At 37.1% G+C, this 13,196-nt stretch overlaps 1 protein-coding gene across 1 annotated transcript; it reads left to right on the top strand.

Moving 5' to 3' along the window:
- The first annotated feature begins 6,974 nt into the window (after positions 1 to 6,974).
- Positions 6,975 to 11,584, top strand: LOC128266883 (uncharacterized). Its single transcript, XM_053003672.1, has 2 exons — positions 6,975 to 7,013; positions 10,796 to 11,584. Exons 1-2 carry the CDS (start codon positions 6,975 to 6,977, stop codon positions 11,582 to 11,584), a joined length of 828 nt encoding a protein of 275 aa, XP_052859632.1.
- The last annotated feature ends 1,612 nt before the right edge of the window (positions 11,585 to 13,196 follow it).

Here is a 13,196-nt window from a genome sequence, read left to right as displayed (position 1 = left end):
TTTACACAGTCTGGTACCGTTTCTTCTTCTTTTTTGGCGCTACAACCGCTGCGCGGTCTTGGCCTGCACCAGAGACTATGTTAATCTCTGGTGCTCTCTCTAACATTTCATTTTTACGGGCGGGATTGTTAGCCCCGCGCCAACCCTCCTATCACGCCGGTATCGGGAATCGAAACCATGGCCGGTTGAGTTACAACCGATCCCGGGATTCGAAACCCAGGCCAGCTGCGTGACAGCGAAGAGCACTACCTACTGCTCTATCAGCGGGGGTGAGCTGGTACCGTTTAAGACGATTTATTACAATACAAGCCACCCATACCCATACAAGCCAACTAAATAGAAACAAAATTACCAACCACACTTTTCGGAGGACGGAATTTTTAGGTTTTTATTAATAATACATTTTAAATATTGAAACAATACGAGTAAACGAATCTTTTAGAACGATCCTAGAAATCTTTTAGAAACTCTTTTAGCATCATTGTTCTACCTTGCATGTGTGCCTTACGGAAATTAATTAGACTTCTTCTTAGACAATTAAGTAGACTTAATAATCGCAATGATCATTACTGAAAAGCAATTGCAAAAACTTAAACGAATAAAGAAAATGTATACTTATGCTCAACACTGCTATGAAAATTTTCCCAAAATGTGCATAACTCAAAAATTAATGTTGAGTGAATATTAAAAAGAATTCAAGAAAAAATTATGTATTTTCATAAAACATGTTCATATTAAAGTTTACAAACCAAACATTTCAAACAAAGTCAGCATCTCAGACTTGCTATCCAATTCCAGTTCCAATTGTTCCGATATTTCGAAATCAAATTGAGCTAACAAGAAAAGTCTTCTTCCAAGGTTGAAAAAATTAATAAGAAACGTCTTGCAAACATGTCAGCAAATGGAGAATACTTCAGGCTACACTCAGCTACACTGTCTATGTTTAAGGCGCATGTTTATGACGTCATTTTAGTTCAACTACAACCTAATACGAATCTAAGCTGAACAATCATGCAAACTGCCATGCAAGACGTTGGTCCGGTTAACTATAAAAACCGTCTGCATCCAATCGGACAGAATTATTGAGATCGAGTGGAACTTAGCAATACGCTTGGAAACATGAAGTTTTCGTTACTCCTTGTCCTGCTAGGACTATTGGCCGTGATCGCCACCACCCAGGCTCGTGCACAAACTGCAGAAGGAAGTGGAACAGGAAACGGAAGAGCAAACACCTTGCCCATCAAGCCTATTAAGCTTTGGCCACCAATCATTAAACCAATAAAACCAATTCCCATTATACTGACACAATCGAAACAATAAATGACAATGCAAAAGTAACCACCTTGTGTATGTTCATTTTCTAACCAATAATTCTATGCAAGTAGAATTGTGGTAGTATCTATTAATTCAAGCAATTTATTTAGATGGATGGATATACAATTATCACACAAATAGTTTGATGAAGGATAGTTAATTTAGGTGAAGAAATTAAACCATGTCTTTCACTTGTGTTTAAGAAAGTAGAATTCGACGATTCGATCGAGCATAACTTAATGACGAGTGTTTCTCCTAACACATGAATCTTACAATAAAAAATGTGAAAAAACGAAACCCAAATTACTATCTAAATAAACTTCAAGGTTGATTACAATACAAAAATCGAATAAAATCGAAAATGTACTCAAAAATAGGTCGATCGAATGGCAGTAGCTCATTGTGATGACAATTGTGATGAACATTGCACCAAAATTTTTTTTACATAAAAAAAAAATAAAAAATCAACCTTTCAAATACAAGTTCAAGCATCGAAAAAAATGCAGCCGTTTTATTATAACCAAATGGTATAAACCAAAAGTACACCCTGATTTGCTCACCCTGTATATATGAAATTTATACAAAAACTTCAGCAATGTAGATCTGTTGTTAATAAACATCCAAAGTAAACAAATGATCAACGACTTAAAATAATTGTTTCATTTCCATGTGCTAAACTATGTACTTTGAGGAAAATGAAACAAACTTAAATCTATCTCAAAAAGTTTGATCAAGCAACAAACGCATTCATAAAAAATTTCATCAATCGGGGAAGTACACTTCAGTTTACTCAGTCTGTGAATGTTCGAGACGCTTAATCACAACCTAACACTAATCCTGACAAACCAAACAAACACAGACTTCCGGGTTGAGGCGTACAGCTATATGACTATAAAACCCCGAATTTTTCGTTCAGAGAGAATAATTTATGGTGAAGATTTTATTTGAGTTGAAGGTGACATTAGCACAAAAGAAGATAAAATGAAGTTTTCATTGCTCCTTATCCTACTCGGACTGTTCGCTGTGATCACCATCGCCCAAGCTCGCCCACAAACTGGAGAAGAAACTGCTGCAGGAAGCGGAAGACGGAACGACGTATTAATCAAAATCAAATGGCCACCACCCTTTTTGCCGTCAATAGATCTACTCTAGGCGATAGCATTAAAAAAATAAAAGGATAGAAAATCTAACTACTTCGTGTATGATCAATTAATAAATGACACAACAAACAACACAAAAAGAATACGTTAGATTTAAATTAATTCGAACGCTTCCTCGAATGTCCCGAGTTAACGGACCACAAACTGGAGCGGATTCAGCTTATTTCTCCATGCCCATGGTCCACCAACCTCCTTTTAATCTAAAAGCCATATAGCATAGAACGCATAGAACCAAGAACATATTACTTAACTCACGTAAATTTTGGTTATCGACGTGTGCACTTGATGGGATTCACATTCTGCAGGCGATGATCTGCAGACGTAGTAGATGAATTGTATATCTTTATAATGTAACAATTTTCGATGGTTAATCTTAACTAGTGCATCAGACAAAAAGCGACTAATTTAATTAGTAGATTGATATGATATGATATGATAGTGAAGGAAAAATGTTACTATTTATAGTCCTTGTTAACATTTTTGAAATGCGCTCCGAAAACATCTTCTTCTTCTTCTTCTTCGGAGACAACCGCTGTGCGGTCTTAGCCTGCATCAGAGACGCTGTTAATCACTGATGCTCCCTGTAACGGTTCGTTTTGACAGGCGGGGTTGTTGGCCCCGCGCCACCCCCCTGTCACGCCGGTATCGGAAATCAACAGCGACGAGCGTTATCGACTGCTCTATCAGCTAGGCTACGAAAACATAACAAAATCAAAGTATCACAATAAGCATCCAAAGTAAACAAATGATCAATGATTTAAAAGAGTTCGAAGGAAATGAAAAATTATATATTGTCAGTCAAAATTTCATCGTTGGATTTTGGAGATACAATCAATATTATGTCGTACAAATTCAACAACTCACACAAACTTTAAACAACCCAACAAAGTTAAATCCATATATGAACATTTGATCATTTTTTATACTGTTGATCAAGCATATAAAAAGCGTATTCATAAAAAACAGTCAACAAATGGAGAACAACATTCCAATTTACACAGTCTGGTACCGTTTAAGACGTTTTATTGCAATCTAACACCCACACAACCAACCACCCATGGCAAACTGAATAGAAACAAAATTACCAAACACACTTTTCGGAAGACGGCTATACGACTATAAAACTTCGTTTTTTCTCTCAGTCAGAATAATCGAATTCAAGTTGAGCTTAGCAGAAGACTAGCTGGAATGAAGTTTTCATTAATATTTGTCCTGTTGGGACTCTTCGTGGTGATCACCATCACCCAAGCTCGTCCACAAACTAATAATGCTGATGGAACTGGAGCAGCAAGTGGAAGAAGGAACGACTTATTAATAAAGTTTGGCTGGCCTATTGAAGTTGGGCCACCCATTCTTATGACGATAAAGCCAATTCCTGAGGCGTTACTATTCAAAAAATAAATTGACAAACAAAAGTAAAATCATTGCGTTATTATTTTCTTGGTGCTAAAGTTAGATGAGTGAAATTTTGATAGAATTTTCATTGAGAAATAAATGATACACCGGAAAAGAGAGAAATTACAGTGATAATCCATGTTCCAATATTTCCAAAGCCACCAACGATTAGTGATAAGTTGCTGTCTTGATAGTATTAATTTAGAACAGTGAGATCCTTAATGCAAGTCAACTGTTTGGAAACCGAATCGTATATGAAATACAGTGCTTCCAACAAGAATAGAAATCTATCCCTAGTCTCATAAGGTGAACATAATTTTGAAGTAGAATTTGCTTATTAACTTGCGTGATGCACGGATTGCATATTCTACAGGCGATTAAACGTTTTCCTCTTTTTAGGGTTTTATTATTAATACTTTTTTAAATAGTAAAACAATACGAGTAAAAGAATCTTTTAGAACGATCTTAGAATCTTTTTAGAATCTCTTTTAGCACCATTGTTCTACCTTCTAACATTACTGAAAAGCAATTGCAAACATTTAACCGAATAAAGAAAATAGATACTTATGCTCAACACTGCAATGAAAAGCTTCTCAAAAGGTGCAGAACTCAAAAATTAAAGGTGAGTGAATATTAAAAACAATTCAAGAAAAAACATGTATTTTCATAAAAAATGTTCATATTAATGTTTACAAACCAAACATTTTAAACAAAGTCAGCATCTCAAACTTTCTATCCAATTCCGATTCCAATTGTTCCGATATTTCGAAATCAAATTGAGCTAACAAGAAAAGTCTTCTTCCAAGGTTGAAAAAAATAAATAAGAAACGTCTTGCAAATATGTCAGCAAATGGAGAATACTTCAGGCTACACTCAGCTACGCTGTCTATGTTTAAGGTACATGTTTATGGCGTCATTTAAGTTCAACTACAAAGTAACACCAATCTAAGCTGAACAATCATGCAAACTGCAAAGCCGTTGGTCCGGTTAACTATAAAAACCCTCTGCATCCAATCAGACAACATTATTGAGATCGAGTGGAACTTAGCACTACGCTTGGCAACATGAAGTTTTCATTACTCCTTGTCCTGCTAGGACTCTTCGCCGTGATCGCCACCACCCAGGCTCGTGCACAAACTGCAGAAGGAAGTGGAGCAGGAAACGGAAGAGCGTTCATATTCCATACTTACACCATGCCTGTTAACATTTTGCCTCCAATCATTATAAACCCAATTGTCAATCGACCGGGACTATCGAAACCATAAGTGACATCGCAAAAGTAACCACCTTGTGTATGTTCATTTTTCGACCAATAAATCTATGAAAGTAGAATTGTGGTAATAGCACAATGTAATTTATTTATGTATTTTTTTTTTCTCAAAAAACAGACAACGGGCAACTTAACTTAACAACTTGACAATGAAAGTCAACGAAGAGAAAATTCGATACATTTTACAGTTTTTCTTTGATAAAAGCGAAAATTCAAGCTAGGACGCTGAATTTGTGCATCGTGTTTATGGTTTCGAATCTCTAACAGCTAAGTAGGTGAAATTTCGTTTTCGTTCACTCGTTTGAGTTATTTTTTATTTTAAAGATGCACCTCGCCCAGGCATACCCGTCATTGAAAATGTCGATAAAATCATAGAAATAATCAAAGTTGATCGGCATGTTTGTAGTCAGAGCAAAAGTCAGCACCTCAAGCTTTCTACGAAAAATATCGAATTAATCACTGACAATTTAATGTTTTTCTCTTTGTTGTTCCGATATTCTGAAATTAAATTAAGCTAACAAGAAAAGTCTTTTTCTAGGGTTAAATAAAAATAATAAGAAACATCTTGCAAAACTGTCAGCAAATGGAGAATACTTCAGGCTACACTGTATATGTTTAAGGTACATGTTTATGACGTTTTTTTAGTTCAATTACAACCTAATACGAATCTAAGCTGAACAATCATGCAAACTGCAAGACGTTGGTCCGATTGACTATAAAAACCCTCTGCATCCAATCGGACAGAATTATTGTGATCGAGTGGAACTTAGCACTACGCTTGGAAACATGAAGTTTTCATTACTCCTTGTCCTGCTCGGACTATTGGCCGTGATCGCCACCACCCAGGCTCGTGCACAAACTGCAGAAGGAAGTGGAACAGGAAACGGAAGAGCAAACTCCTTACTCATCAAGCCTATTAAAATTTGGCCACCAATAATTATAAAACCAATTCCCATTATACTGACATAATCGAAACAATAAATGACAACGCAAAAGTAACCACCTTGTGTATGTTCGTTTTCCGACCATTAAAAATACGAAAGTAAAATTGTGGTAATAGTACAATGTAATTTAAGCTTTTTTTTTAGATGGATGGATAAACAATTATCGTACAAACAATGCGACGAAGAAGAGTTACTTTAGGCAAAGAAATCAAATCTTCAAATCGTTCAGTTGTGTTTAAGAAATTAGAATTCGACGGTTCGATTGAACATAATTTAGTGGCGAGTGTTCCGCCTAACAGATAAATCTTCTAATGAAAATTTTTGGAAAAACGAAATCTGAATGAACAATACAGAAGGCCACAAATCATATTACCAGTAAAATGGAAACGATTCTTTATATATTGAATAAACGGTAAAATTGTTGATGCCCTCACATTCATTATTTATTTATTTAAACAACAAATCTTTAACATGTTATACACTTACAGAGAAAAATTACGAACGAAGTATGAAAGCATAAATGTTTTTGTCCAAAGCTAATGAGCGATAGTTTAATATTACTACACTATTATTATGACTATACTATACTATACTATTATTATACTTTCAAAAAGTGATGTAATCTATTGAACAATGGTTTTTTAACAATAAACTTCATATTTTTTTATCCTGGGTAATTGAACTAAATATTTTCAACTCAATTACAAGTAATAAACAATAAATTACGAACAATTTAAATAAAAAATAACTTGCAAGCGAACAACAAACCTCCAACTCTTCGATGAAGGTTTTCATTCCATGGTTGGCCTGAAGTTCCATAACACATGATCCCATGATCTTAAAAAAAATTCAAGTAATGTTTCACTTCATTATAAGTACTTCAAAGATATCATGGGTAAAGACTTCATCGGCGTTGGGAGTAGGAGCAGAGTAAGTGTAAGTTACAGCAGCAAGAAGGCCCAGTAGAACGAGTGCAAGTGTGACTTTCATGTTGGCTTGTGTAAGAGAGAACTTGAACTTGATACCAGGTTTGTTCAGCCACAACTTCGACAGTTGTTTGTTTAGCATGTTCAGTACACGAGATACTGATTGTTTGGGCGTTAACTGGACTGTCTTTGAAATGTTGACGAACTGGTAGGAACCAAAGGTAGATCGTGAACATTTTGTTCATTGTTATTTGTGAATGTAGTCATAAAAACTACGTAGTGTTTATGCTATTTTTTATGTCTTAGCTGCAATAGCTGGCAGTGAGAAGTGTTGTAGTCAATATAGTAAAGATGTCTCTAACTTGTACAGAGACTTATTCGGATATATTTTATTTATGGTAGAACTTTTTTGCCATTACAGTTTTATTCACATCTTCAAATTGCCTTCAAATCCATTCATATCCATTCATCATATTAAGAACTGCAATTGCGGCGTGTTTAACTTCTTCCCAGTCAATTTTCCTCTCCTTCATGCTAACGACTAAGTCAGAAATCTGTGCATGAAAGGCTGCCTCAGAATCATCATCGGTGTCGGCGGTAGCTGCGGCATCTTCCGGTTGAGGAGCTGCGTGAGCGATGGCGACGGCAGCTAGAAGGCCCAGCAGGACGAGAGCTAGTGTGACTTTCATGTTGTATGGTGGTTTCTTATTCAGGAAAGAGCTTGAACTCGAATACTGTACCTTGAAAGACTAATTCTTTTATAGTACCGATCATCCATCTCATGATCAAAAAGTACGTTAAACAATGAATGGATCGTTGGTTCAGTTTATTTGCACGGTACATGCGGAACGACGAAATCGTATGTGCTTAATGCATAACATTTCCTTGAGATTCAAATGTTTCAAATGTTTTTACTTCCGGGTAGCTTAAACAAGGCAGCTTGTTTAAATAGCTTTTTGGTATTTCTTTCAGGGAGCTGAAAAAAAAATCAAGATTTTAATCATTTTATTGTGAAATAAGTTGAACTAACCTGAATTTAATTTTTGATTTCTAATTGGAAATTTTTTATTTTCTTACCAACTTGTTTTTGCTGATATGACATTCTTAAATTCAGTACGAAAACACAGGTTTTTTGTTAAAAACAATAAAAGTGAATGTATAAAGTAATTTAAGTCTTCAAGCTCCAATTACTTCAACAGTATGTTCTCTAAATACATTTGAGCGCTTAAACGTCAACGTCATTCAAGTCAACAATGAAAAACCACGGTCCAAGGTGATTAAGTACACGTGAATTCTTTCCAAATATTAGCTAGCTATGAATGTTCAAATTTACTTTTAACAAAAATCAAGTATTTGCCTTTTTTCGTTATTCGTATGATATCAAGCGTTGACATATTTTTTTTCTTTTTGCACTTTAAATTTTTATAAGATTTTCCAGATATTATTTTATAGCTCTGATTCAACCCAATCCTGTCTTTTCCATACGCCAACGTAAGTCATAAACATCTGCCATTTATGACTATGTTTCTGGCATTAACATGAGACGAAAAATCATAAGTCTTAAAATAATGTAATCCAACAGCGATGTTATACACTTACAGCGAAAAGTTACGAACGAAGTATGAAAGCATAAATGTTTTTGTCCAAGGCGAATGAGCGTTAGTTTAATATTAGTATACTATTACTATTATTATACTATACTATACTATTATTATACTTTCAAAAAGTAATGTAATCTTTTGAACAATGGTTTTTGAACTTTAAACTTCATATTTTTTATCCTGGGTAATTGAACTAAATATTTTCAACTCAATTACAAGTAATAAACAATAAATTACAAACAATTTAAATAATAAATAACTTGCAAGCGATCAACAAACCTCCAATTCTTCCATTCCATTCTCCAATTGAATAAACGGTAAAATTGTTGATGCTCAAACATTCATTATTTATTTATTTGTCCACCAATACATTAAGAACTGCAAGGGCGATTTGTCCAACTTTGTTCCAGTCAATTTTCCTCTCCTTCATGGTAGCGACTAAGTCAGCAATCTCTGCATGAAAGGCTGCCTCAGAATTACCATCGGTGTCGGCGGTAGCTGCGGCATCTTCCGGTTGAGGGGCTGCGTGAGCGATGGCGACGGCAGCGAGAAGGCCCAGCAGGACGAGAGCTAGTGCGACTTTCATGTTGTATGTTGGTTTTGATCCCGGAGAGAACTTGAACTCGAATGATATTTTTAAGCAGACCAGCGCTTATATAGTACTAATCGTATTTTACTGTTAAATACAGCTTTCGAAACAAAGCCTTTTTTGTTTATTTAGCTTGTGCACGGGACTGCGATTTGCGTCATCTGAATGGATTGCCCTTGAAATATTTTTCCGCCTTACATCAAATTTAGATGGCTCTGGCATTTAATTCCGGAAACCATTAAACAGATCATATTCGTTTCCGGGTAAAGTGACAATCATTTGATCATCACCAAATTTTGTGAAGCCGATGAAGTACGGCGACTGTTTCATGCGAAAGAAAAATGGATCGTTTGCATCGAATTAGGTATCCGTTTTGATCAAAGCAAAAAAATTAAAAACCGCGCAGTGCGTGAGCAGTTGCTACCCTGAAGGAAAGGAGAATTAAATGGAACAAAATAGGACAAGCCGCCCTTGCAGTTCTTAATGTAAAGCTTAAAATTGTGAACCAAGTTTTGCATACGTGATATTAAGCGTACAGCAAAAAAGGTGACAATTGTTTCCATTGAACATAAAAGGGAAGTAATGGATTTGGTTGGTAGGTTGGTAGGCGTTGGTTTATGAAAGAGAAAAGTAGAAATTTGTTTTGTATTGATTTGCATTATAGTTACAGAGGATGACACAACCACGGTGTCCACAGGGCCCTAATGGATAACACGTGTTTTGTTGAGCTCGATTTCCGAAACACACAGCTTGGTCCAAATAAACAAACGCAAACGCAAATGAATTAATGCTCCGGAAATGAGTTCCGTTACTTAGAAAAGCTTTGCTGAAGTTCATTGACAGATAGCCGAAACATGAAATCGAACATCTGAATCGCAAATTATATGATAATACTTCAAATAGTGATATGATAATTGTACGAAATTAAAGCGAACGAGTACGGAAAACCCGATTCAATCTTCACGCCGTTTGCGATTGTTACCTATTTTTTACGATCTGCTGGAGATCGATAAGCATGACGTGTGTGGCCGGTTTGGGCCATTTTCGTTGGGGTATTCCTATCGATGCCGCGTTATCAGTTCTACAAGACAATTTCCTATAGGCAAAAAGGTATATAAAAGAAAGATGTGTAGCCTAACAAAGGCCATTCTAAGTAAACCTTCGCCCCACTTCGCAGTGAACCTTGTCCGTTGGTGTGCAGATTACAGAGTTGCAGTGCAGAGTATTCGGTGTCGGTAGTTCGGTGCAACGCTGTGGGTCAGAATATGTGGCCGGCCGTGGTGATAGCGGTACTATCAACGGTATGATATCAAAATGTGTTACGCCTCATCTGATAAATTGACGCGACATAACGAAAGTAGGCAAGGCGACAAGAAAAGCTGCTCTGGAATGCGAGAGTTGATTTTTTCCAAGACCTCGAACCGTATTCTCGAGGGCACAACAGATCTAGTGATAATGTTTTCGTCTAGACTTATTGATAACTGGAGCGCGAACCGCGAACATTGTACCGAACCGAGTGCTCCATTGCTGTGTAGAGTAAAAATGAAATTATATTAATGTTGATCTTAACCAAATTCACTGCCTTTTGTTTCCTAGTGCCTTCTGGGTTCCACGAGTGGAAGCCACGTGTTGTCGGTTACAAAGTTTCAAACCTCGACGTGCACCGATCGTCAGGCGCCGGGACTTATTTGTGCCACCTGCAGCACGGTTGCAGTATGCGTGCAGGTGGGCAACGTTTGGGAAACGTTCTGGGTCGAGGCGTGCAATCCTGACGAAGGACTGTACTGCAACGAGTTCGAGGGGGGCTGTTCGGCCAGCGTCGGATCCTGCAACCCGCTTGGACAAGAGGGCAGCTTCGAGTGCAACACACCGGGCGTCTTTCCGGATCCGTTCAACTGTCGCCTGTACCACATGTGCTTCCAAAATGGCAACAATCCGGTGGCGATCAACATGGACTGCGGTGGGGCTGCCTTTTCTCCCGCCACCGGTGACTGCTCGCTCCCGCTGAACGATCCGATCTGCATGTCGCCACAGTTTAACTGCAGCACCATAGGGCAGATGGCCGCTTGGCCCGGAAACAACAACATCTACTACATCTGTGCAGCGGAAACCGTCAACGGCAACCGCGTGATGCGGCCCCGCCTGTACCGATGTCCGGCCAACGAAATGTTCCAAGAGGGCCGGTGTGTCCAGCGCGATTGGTCGAACCTCCCGCCCGGTTCCATTGTGCCGTACGATTGCGTCCGGCCAGGACTGTTTCCGGATCCTACAAACTGTCGCTACTATTACGCATGCAACGCCGAGCTCGTTGCGGAGCGACTCCAGTGCCCGGACGGGGCTTTCTTCAATGCCGCCATTCTGGCGTGCGTTTTAGGGTCCTGTTAAAGTTGGAAAGCTGAATAAACTGGCACTAACAAGAGAAAGAGAAGCAACAGCACACGGGACTTTTAAATAAAAACATAACTAGGCTCTGTTGCCCATTGTCGAATTTTTATATTATATAAATAAATAAACAAAATATCTCAGAAAATAGACATTGAAAATAGTTCAACTCATTTACTTTACTATGTAGAACATCTCAAACTTTCGGCACAGCATAATATTGCTTGCCTGGACGACTAGCGTTTTTTGGAATTCATGTTCCAATCAAGATTCTGGTGCAGGGGAAGTAAAAGTTTTCTATTAACAGAATATGTGAGTATATACAAAATAAATCAACATATGCTGCGTGTCCAGTGTGAGTTATTTGCTTCATCAATTAAACTTTCTGGTCTTGCCCTGTACACAATTTTACACCATCAATAAATGCTTTAAAATATTTTGAACATTCTTAAATGTGGTACTTGAGCACAAAAAACCGTCATTGCGCCAAATTTCAATGGTTTTTGAATTTCAATGTTAACCGCCTGTTCTGCTCGCCACCTGTTGACAGTTTTCATAAACTGTAAATTATTTCCTTATGTTCTCGGTAGATGGCTCTGTCCACACTCAAAAATTCAAAAATAATTGAATAATGAAATCGAACAACGGAACAAAACATTACAAACCAACAAATAAATCATCGTCAACTACTACGAGGATGAAAAATTACTTTACTCAATCAAAAATCAATCAAAACACAATTTTTAAAAATTAAAAATAATATATAAAAGCAAACACGAAAAGCAATCTTCTTATCATCATACTACTATTGCTTCTTATCATTACGTTATCGTTACTATTAATTACTTTCATTTGATTAAATTTAATTGTTTCTTTCGGTTTGCAGTGTTTAGTTTGAGGAGTTATTTCAATCAATCAACTTATTTCAAAATTGCGTTCAAATGTTTGCACTATTTATTCAATCTATTAAAGGTAATTTATCGATACAACTATAATATCTAATAAGTAATGTGAAAATGGAAAACTAAACTAAGAGAAGGACAAAGGACAAGAACAGAGCGTTAACGAACAGAAAAAGGAATCTACATTTTATTACATTATTTACTTAAACATCTAATTAAAGTTTTACATTATGCCAAGCTTTATCAAACAGATCCATTATCGCTAATGAATAAATTGAATTGAATTTTTATGTTTTGAAATTTTAAATGTAACATTTCCATGTGCGCTTTTGGTGTGTGCTAGTTTGCGTGTTGACTTGCGCAATGGCATTCGTCAATGTGTATGTGCCACAAATCGACACAAACACAAACACGCTTGTTTGTAACACAAATGTTACGCTTCTTCTTACCAATTCCAGTTCGTCCGTCGTCCGGTTCGGTTCGGCTCCGGTAGTGTAGTTAACAAAACTGTGTTTAATTCAATAAAATCGTGCTAGTTTCGGCCCGAAACGTGTTCCAAACTGACCCCGCGGGTCCTGGGCACCACTAGCGATAGTAGTTGGCAGTGAACCGGTAATTATTCACTGAAAAATCAACGTTTTAGTCGAACCAAAAGTGCTGTACGAAGCGAAATGTGTGTACAAATTGCTCCGTGAGTGTGTGTGTTTCGATTG

Source organism: Anopheles cruzii, chromosome 2, assembly GCF_943734635.1.
Source record: "Anopheles cruzii chromosome 2, idAnoCruzAS_RS32_06, whole genome shotgun sequence".
In the NCBI taxonomy this organism is placed as follows: domain Eukaryota; kingdom Metazoa; phylum Arthropoda; class Insecta; order Diptera; family Culicidae; genus Anopheles; species Anopheles cruzii.
This window is presented reverse-complemented; position numbering and strand designations above follow the sequence as displayed.

Bases quoted from the DNA above. Each gene is read 5' to 3' on its own strand.
- LOC128266883 (XM_053003672.1), top strand. From the start codon at position 6,975: ATGGGTAAAGACTTCATCGGCGTTGGGAGTAGGAGCAGA. The intron at 7,014-10,795 runs GTAAGTGTAAGT...TTTGTTTCCTAG, and splicing joins GCGTTGGGAGTAGGAGCAGA to TGCCTTCTGGGTTCCACGAG.